Below are 9099 nucleotides of genomic sequence, written 5' to 3' on the forward strand. Positions count from 1 at the left end.
GCTGTTCCTCACGCCGTCTTCCCGGCTGCTGCGCCCGGCCCAGCCCACCACGCGCTGCCGTCATTAACAGACCGGTAGATGATTTTTCTCTAACACTTTCGTCCCTTCACTCCCAGTTTAACCCTCGCCACACCCATTCTCTGATTTATATACATACTTGATAATACCTTGTTTGTCTTCTGTTCTATTGTTAGTAAAACTGGTTGAGTTTCCTGAACTTCACAGAGGCCTCGCCAACTTTTTTCGTTTCTTATCTCTCTCCTTAACCCTCTCTCCTGGAACAGGGGAAGGTCTGACTGGAGAGAGAATTCATCCCATGATTTTGGCTAGCCTCAGTCAACCGGTGACAGAGCTGAATGTCACATCTGGGCATTCATCCCGGGACTCCCACTCTTTAAAACATTACTGAGCAGTCTGCAGAACTGGAAGGACATGTTCTGTTGCTTGGCTTGCTAACATGCAGTATTTCAGTTAAGGAAATGGGGACATCTGGTTTGTCAGTAAAGGTCCAGTTATGCCCAGCATCCTGATGAAGATTCAAGTGGTCCCAGACAGTCCAAACTGGGGGACTTGATAGCGATGACACTCCTGATGGCATAAAGACCCAGTATTTCCTCTGAAGCCCTTGAACAGAAGTGGGGCATGGAAATACCAGGGGGTGGAGGACTCAGACCCTCTTCTGAAGAGCTGTTTGCAGCTCAGGTGACCATTCTCAGTGCAGACTGCTAACAGAAGTGGTTTGTTTTCTCACAACTTGCTCAGGTCACCATACTTCTCCTTTCTCCTGAAGCAACAAGTACTTGTAAAAACCAGGCTCTCTGTATTTGGAAGAACTGGCTCCAGTGCTTCCACAGCTCAGGAGTCACCTCCTGCCACACCTAACACTCATGGGCAGTCTGTGACACATAAAAGGCATCTGGTGAAGGATAGCTTCTGGCCATGACACCATGGATCCACAACTGAACAAGATAAACAGCCGGTCTCCATGGTGCAGCATCAGCTTGTTCCACTGTCCTGCTAGAAGCATGAAGTTGACACAAGGGTGGGGAGACAATGATAAAAGGGGTGAACCTCTGATGCAACGTCTAGGAGCAGTACAGGAAGGAGGACGCCACCTGAGCTACTGCCAGAAAAGGCCTTACATTAGTATCTGGTATCACACATGATAAAGTGTGATGGAAGGCTGCAGGACTTCTGCTGTTGCGTGAGCTAAAGACTGGTCAAGGACTCGACACTGCTGACTTCTTGAGTAAGCTGAGAACAATTCCAGCCTTGCACTGAGCTGCATGAACCCACCGATGAGATGATCTCCACACATTTTTTGCAAGACTCCAGAAGTGTGGGGTCACGATGCTCTTCTATTAAAAGAGCGGACAACTTGGTGTTCAACACTGTGTTGGCCACGCCCTGTTGTGACCTGCAAGGATGTCCAAGCAGCTGTATCATGCAGTTGGTTGCCATTGAGATCTCCTGGACGGAGCGTCATAAAAAAGCCTATCTATCTGTTAGAACTCGTCCTGGTGTGTCAGCACTTGATAAAGAAGGAGGCAGAGCTGGAGCACTGGCAGGGAGTAAATAAATGCTCTTGCCTGGGTGACTCAACTACTTGTGGACTCGATCCCTGAATCTAGCCTGACTCTGTATGCTACTGTGACACCCAGGTGTGATGGCAACGAGGGGACAGCAAGAGTTTAGTATCTTTGGCCTGTCAGATTTTCTACAGACGGATCCTGCCTGCAATCTACAACAGTGATGATACACTGTGTTGCCCAGGCAGATGAAGGTTGACATAAAATGTCCTGAAGGCCTTGATAAGCTGCACCATCATTTCCTGAGAATATTTGCAGAGACTTAGCTGTGTCGGTTAGTCCTGAAAGGAACAGCAATCACTTGTACAGCTGGAGCTTCCACTCACAGCCACAAAAAAAGTCTTTGAAGCATTTCCCAGATGAAAAGGAGACCTCGGACTCTGGTCACTTCAGAGACAGAGTGCATCAGAGTTACTTGGATTGTGGAGAAGGGGTCCTCACCTACCCTCCCATTCCAGGGACTGAGTATCAACCAATGAGGGCAGTTCTCGTGGTAGGAAGATAAGCTCCTACTCTGACATGAAATGGAAGCAGGAGGGTTCAGAGCAGCAAGCAATCCTACGGCACTGCATTTCTTTTCAGATGTCTGTGAGTATCTCTGTCCTCCTTAAACAAGGAATACAACCCTACAAGGAAGTTGACTAAACATGTAATTCTCTACTGTGTTGTGGGATCTGGTGGGCTAGACTCTAACCCTGGAAGCACACATGGTAACAGGGATGACAGGTTTTAGTGTTCAAACTTGGTTTCAGCTGCGTGACCACGTTTCAGATAGAGCAGCAGGAGGCCAGGGGCTGTGAAAATGCATAGCAGTTGCTGATCAAGAAGTTCTCAGAAGCAAAGGATAGCTGGAACCCCAGCTCCTGCTGGAATGCATCACAAAGCAGTGTTTGTAAAGGTAGGTACCAGGAATCCTGGACAGCCCTGCCAGAGGCTTTTAGGAAAGAACAGTGAAAGCTTCAAGAGACACAGCGTGAGGAGGGGACAACCTGCTTCAAAAAAACCCACTCCCGAAACCCTCTGTTTTCAGGCGAAGCACATCTCAACAGATGTGTAAGGGTTATTAGCCAGCCATAAAATGCATCTGGTACAGAAGGGCAGCAAGCAGAACTTAATGGTTGCAGGTTAATATTCTTACGGTTTTCCTGAAGATTAAGTTAAAGGATGAGAATGACTAAAAAAAGCACAGTTCATAAAGACCAAACAAAGCAGAGGAGACTACGCTTAAATAAACCAACAGAGAGGACAAAGAGTTAGGAGAAAGCTCAAAGTACCCTTTAGTCCTATGTTGTTAAAAAGAAGTAAATAAGGATCTACTCTGTTCTGCACTAAACACCAAAGGGCACAAGTCCCTACAGCACCAAGGAAGAAAGAAAACGAAAGAAAATGTCTGTGATTAACCAGTTACGAGGCACATTTATGAACGAAATTTTGTATCGCTGGCAACTGACTCTAGTACATCTACCACTGAAAAGCGTTACAACTTCAGATGAAAAACGTACTTAAAAGAAGGGAGTACTACTTGGAAAACCAAGGGCTGTTTTCGGAAAAACAGATGAAAGGAAACAATCAGCACCTAAAAATCACCTTAATTTCTGGCTAGTCCTGTAAGAGCTGTTTACAGTTGCTTCCATTTGAAAATAAGGCTACATGCCGGGTTACAGACAGCATGAAGAAACTAAGGGATGCTTAGGATGGCTTTGTTTTCTGTGCCCTAGCTGACTGCAACAACAAAGGAGGTGAGTCTCCAGTGTTCTGGTCTTACACTCCCCGTAACAGTGCGAATGTGTCTACTAGGCTTACAGACACAGAAGAAGCACTTAACAAAGCGCTGGTGTTTACATACTTCATATTAACGAAGATCAGAGCATCCTAAAATTATGCCTATATGCAATATATATCCTGCCTCTTCACTCGGAAAATAGGTCACTGTAAAAATGAATCGTTTTTCCTATGTGCCCAACATTTCTGAAGTGTCACAGTCTTTGCCAGGTTTGAGGTGGCTGGTGACCAGCAGCTCTTTCATGTGACTTCCACCAAGGTGACTGACTCTGAATTAAGAGATACCAACTCCTGACCCTCACTTGCCTTCTTATCTACAGTTATATGCATGCTTCAGCCGAGCATTTCCAGTCTGCAGGCTGCTAGGCTTCATGTGTGCTTAACCCTTGAGAAACATATTCCAGCCACAAACGCTAAAAGCTGCTCTCAGCAGCAAACTCCATCGTTACAGTTAGTTCTATTTTGCTCCTAAATTCCTGGTAGCAGAGTCAGAGTGAGAAGCATTCTGCTTGTACAGCACATGTGCTCAACTGGGGATAACGCTCCCAGAACATTATCTGTAGCTTATCAAAGCTCGAAGTACCAGGGCAGTCCCTCCATGCTACGCCAATATATAAAACAGACCTTAAAAAGCCCAGCAACACTAATATGTATGACTTCTACATCAAAAGCGGATGTTAATCATTCCAAAGAAAGCCTCGTGCATCTCATTCTACTGAGAAGGAAACACAGAGGTTATAAATGTAACATCAAAACCTACATCTCCTGATCTCTCTCTCTCTCTTCCTGCAGCGTATCTTGTGTACCTGACTTTCAGGAGAAGGATTTTCGATTTCTAAGGAGCCAGTAAGTATGGATGAGGCCGTTACAAAAACATATTAAGGGATGCTTATTTAAATAAACACAAGATATGAACTGAAAACAAAATGGCCACTCACGATCAATCCCTTGCATGGTTTTCTCACCTCGGGATACTTATGCTGTACTCAGGAATCAGCTAACTCACTGTCTACAGTGAGACAATCCCCAAGAAAACTAAAACTTGCACTACATTTACAACATTAACAGACAAATTTCACATAATTCAAAGGCACGTGGGATTTTTTTTAAAGCCTTGTGTTGAAAAGCAAAGCTTGTGATTTCAGTGTTTTCATTGATGGGAGAGACATACACAGTTTTAAAGAGCAATTATCCATCTTTTCTGAGCTGAACTTGGGAACCAGAGGAGGGGAAGTTACTGACAGAAATCTACTGGCTCACCTGTAAATGATGTTGAGCATACTGTGCTCACAATCATTGGTGCTGTATACGCTCAGTTTGTCCAACAGGTCCAGCAGATGTGTTGAGAAATTGCTATCAAACTTGTTGATCGTTGCTTCAAAGCCCGATGTCAGGTGGAGGTTGTCAGCATGTTCTGCTAAAAGCTACCAAGACAAAAGCATAGTGGCCCCGTGTGTTTGTTGATTCACAACTGCTAAAGAGGTGCAATTATTCCTTCCCTATTTCCTTACCTGCTCAAAAATGCCATCATAAAACTTAACAGTTGCTGAGCCACTAAAACTAATCTTTCAAAACAGGCCCTTGGTAAAAAACCGCGCTATGCCTATCCGGGAGAACCCCCAAAGTAGATCCCAGCAGAGTTATCCTTAAATATATGCTTTTATTAATTTTCAAGCAGGAGAAAAGCCAGTAAGCGGAAACGGAGTGTTGCCTAAGAGAGGTTGTCTGGAGTAATCTGATTGCCTTGCAGTGTGATGGACCCTCCTGGAGGTGTGCTGGAGAGAGGCTTTCACTGAGACAGGAGGCAGACTGCTCACCACAGAGCGTGCCAAACAAATCGCTTAGTACGTGAGCATCTAGATAGAGAAATACGGACAAGACAAATACCCCAGGTTTGATAGGGATGGGCTGCAAAAAGTCTCACCCAACGGTTTATTTGCTTATCCATCACAAACTGCTAGTCATGGAAACAAGAAAGTTCTTGAGCTGCAAGAAGTCTGTATGCGGATACCCAATGCGCAGCTGAAAATACAGCTAAAAACTTAAAAACAAGTGCAGGGATCGCTGTGGGAGACAGGATCTTATCAGCGAACTTTGAGAATATCATCAGGGCTCCACACTGCCCTCAGAAATACCCACAATCCCACAGAGATTCTGCTTGGGGCACCAGAGGTGCTCGAGAAACTAGGAGGGTCTATCTGCAAGAGGTCTGACAGCCACCGTGACCAGACTACAAACCAGGCAGCGTTCACAGAGAAAAGGGCCCAGCAGCTGATTCCGCACCCCACCTTGTTAGTTAGCTTCTTCTTCGCAGTCTCTTCAGCACGCTCCTCCTCTGTTGGCGGGCCCAGCATTGTGCCATGCTCTAAGGTGAGCCGGTCTATCTCATTATCCAGCTTCATGCTCTGGGTGAACCTCTTGAAGGGCAGAGGGTTGGGGAAATGGTTAGATCCTAATTTTTCAATTATAACAAAGCATGAGGCTGACCAGTTCTGCGAGCAGTGCCGTAAGCGAACTCCAATGAAAGCTAACTCTGAGATTAAATGTACGATATTAATACACAAAGCTCCCTAAACTCAAAGGAAGGTGTCTTTTCCATAAAGCTATGGACTCCCCGAGATGCTGGCTAGAGTGTGCCCACAGAGGTCAGTCTCCATGTGTCAAATCACCAGTCCTTGCCTGACCCTCAAAAGAGCACGCTAAAATTTACAGAGCCCTACAACTTACACCTCAAATTCTGCTGCAGGACTGGTTGAAGAAAGGTAATACGAACCCGATCCTAACACTGACAAAGAAGAATATAGAAATTTTCATGGAGGAAGAAGCAACAGAGACTGTTTCAGAAAAAGGATGCGGGTCTGAGTAGCCAAGCTCTAAAGCCCGGCGGGAGGAACAGAGACTCCTCCACATGCATCAAGGACAAAAAGGGTTGTGTTGAAAAGGATTCTGGCACTGAGAGCAGCTGGCAGTGGCATGATCAATACAGGGAGGATGGACATACCTGCATGCAGTTTGTGAACATGACACAGACAGACATCAGCTTGGAGAAGATCTTCAGCAGCTCCGGGTTAGTTAGCATGCAGTCTTTCAAGCAGTTATCCAGGAAGCTCGTGTGGTGGCTCAGGACATCGTCAATATTAGACGCCTGTGACAGGGTAGTACAATAATGAAACACCAAACCAGGACTGCTGTGCTGCACCAGACCATAGCTCTAACCCAGCATCCTGCCTCTGACAGCAATCTCTCAGACACGATCTAGGGCACACTGAGATACTTCCCACGTACCTTCCAGCTTTGGAAACATCCTGAGATGGAGACTGCATTTGCACTATTGCATTCAACAGCCCTTCACAGGCTTTTTACCCTTGATTTGTCAATTGACCTTCTCAGCCAAATTATGCCTTCTTTAATCATCCAAACCTTTCACTGGAAAGGAGGCTCAGGATGGAGTTACCTGCTTTACGAACATGCACTTCCTTTACTTTTAAATCTGCTTATCGTGCCCACTCCCACTTTCACAATCTCAATAGACTCAGCTACAATATGTGGAAAAGAGAAAATTGAACCAAAGAACCTTAAATGTCAGTAAGTTTACAAGGCTTAAAACATACAGGTTATTCAGAAACTTATTTCAGGAGCACAATAAACTGGGGCAAGTGTGGCAAGGACTCTCTAAGTTTTTTGTCCATCTCTGCTGGTCTTAAATGATAGATTAAAAACACTCTCTCATTCTGTACAATTATGGGATGGGCTGAAGCTGAGAACACAAGTCAAGCTTAGGAAAGAACCACAGGACTAAAACCGTGAAGGTATCCGCGCTGATCCATCACAATCAATGCCAAAAAACTGCCACCCATAACCTTTCAAATAACTAGTATGGAATAGGGATAAATGCTGCCTTTAATGCAATGAAGATGCTAGTCATGTTGATAAAGACAATGATGTTGCAAAGAGGAAGACACTAGCTCTATTTTTTGGAAGAAAGCACCTTGCCTTCAATAGAAACACACAAGAGAGAAGTTGGACAAATAAACAAACAGCATAAGGCACTACCTGAGACACCTGAGAATCATCCATTTCATACCTGAAATGCAAACAAGAGGGAAAAAACTACCCCAGGCTGTAGGCTACGGAGGTTAAAGAGCCAGTTCTGCATCTCCTGTTTGGAAATAAATGATGCTTTTATCTCAATCAAGGAAGATTTTACGCGGTAGCGGGGGATAAGTCATCCCTGGTGAGCAGCTCTTTTAAAGGACTACATAACAAAGTGGTTGCTACAACAGCCACTTTAGATGGCAGTGTTGAGATGTTCGACTCACAGGTGCCCATATCACAACACTGCTTAGAGCCAGACCTTTCCTGCCTTGGCACTGGTAAAGGGCACGCTCCATCTGCCAGAGATTTAAAACCCTTGAAGGACACTGATGAGGATGGGAGGCAAACATACTTTTGGATTATGTCTCAAAGACTTTGCCAAAAGACTTTCTCAGTTTCAAGTGATGACTTGTGTATATACCCACATCACGGGCCTGAGTCATGACTGCTGCACTGTCCCTTGGAGAAGCCCTTCATGTACAGAGCAATGGGAGAAATGCTCTACAAAACAGCAGCCCTCAAGGTTTCAGAAATGAAAAAGCATACGGTGAAGGCACAGACAGATCTCCTTTTTGCCATACAGCCATGAAAACCTTTCCACAGTGCCAGCAAAATCACTTTGTACCTGGTATCTCAACATCTCTGGCAGGCTAAAGAGGCTCACAGATGTTCCATAGCAATGGAAAAGTTCTGTCCACTTGGGCTATCAAAAAGATTTTGTCTATAGACCCTTCTTGGAAATGGGCTCTTCTGAAAAACACTATAAATCAGCAAATTCCTTTTTAGAACTGAAATAAAAATGCTTCAACGCCACTATATCTCCGAAGAGAAATTCAATGGCTGAGAGCTAAAGCAGAGAGCTCTTTAGACAGAAAATCTTTGCAAAAACGCTGGAGTTAGGAGATCGTCTCTTTTGAACAGGGGACTCCGACAATATAGACCAGATGCCTACTGCCTTTAACAGTCCCTTCTAGGACATCTGGAATCAGCAGAGACTGAAAGGAAGCGTTACCTGAAATCAGTATGGAAGAACCCAGGACAGAATAATTTTTTCAAGTGCCTCAATGCAAGCAAAGTAAACTGAGTATTATGTTCAGCAAACCTAAACTTACAACAAAATCAAGCAGAAAGTACACTTCTCTCAGATCATCCAGCAGCTTGACACATAACCTCTTCTTGTTCACAAGTCCTCATCGAGAACACGCAGAGAAGCTCACAATCCTAGACCCGATACCTCCTGTGAACTCTCCAGGGAAAAGGGTGACAAAAAAGGATCAAAAAACGTCCAAGCAGCTGACTCCAGAACAACTCCCCAGTACACAGCAGACACTATGACAGTCCGCTGATGTTGAAGATCCACACGGCTCACCAGAGAGCTCCTAGGAGAGCTGCTGTGGTTCAATGCAGATTGCAGAAAGAGAGGGCTGTTAGGTACATTAGATAAATGTTTTTCATGGTGTAAGAAGAAAAAGATGTGCAAGCCCAGAAGTGTCTGATCACAGGATGGCTACCGGGGGAAGAACAATAAGGTGATGTACCACCTGCCTCCTGTTTCCTCACAGTAGCTGGGGCACCCTAACACCACCCCAACACAGCAGCTCCACAGTGGGTAAGGAAGCTGAGAAGGATCATG

The 9099-nt window shown here is 45.0% G+C and overlaps 1 protein-coding gene across 1 annotated transcript in view; it reads right to left on the reverse strand.

Annotated features, from left to right (window-relative positions):
- The window catches only part of TUBGCP2 (tubulin, gamma complex associated protein 2), a 33806-nt gene that overhangs the window by 4051 nt on the left and 20656 nt on the right, over positions 1–9099 (reverse strand). Inside the window, exons 14-16 of the mRNA XM_010143095.1 lie at positions 6373–6516; positions 5660–5788; positions 4632–4795 (exon numbers count right to left, since the gene is read on the reverse strand). Coding sequence (XP_010141397.1) covers positions 4632–4795; positions 5660–5788; positions 6373–6516 — 437 coding nt within the window. The remainder of the gene's footprint in view (positions 1–4631; positions 4796–5659; positions 5789–6372; positions 6517–9099) is intronic.

Source organism: Buceros rhinoceros, unplaced genomic scaffold (assembly GCF_000710305.1).
Source record: "Buceros rhinoceros silvestris isolate BGI_N320 unplaced genomic scaffold, ASM71030v1 scaffold1289, whole genome shotgun sequence".
Taxonomy (NCBI): domain Eukaryota; kingdom Metazoa; phylum Chordata; class Aves; order Bucerotiformes; family Bucerotidae; genus Buceros; species Buceros rhinoceros.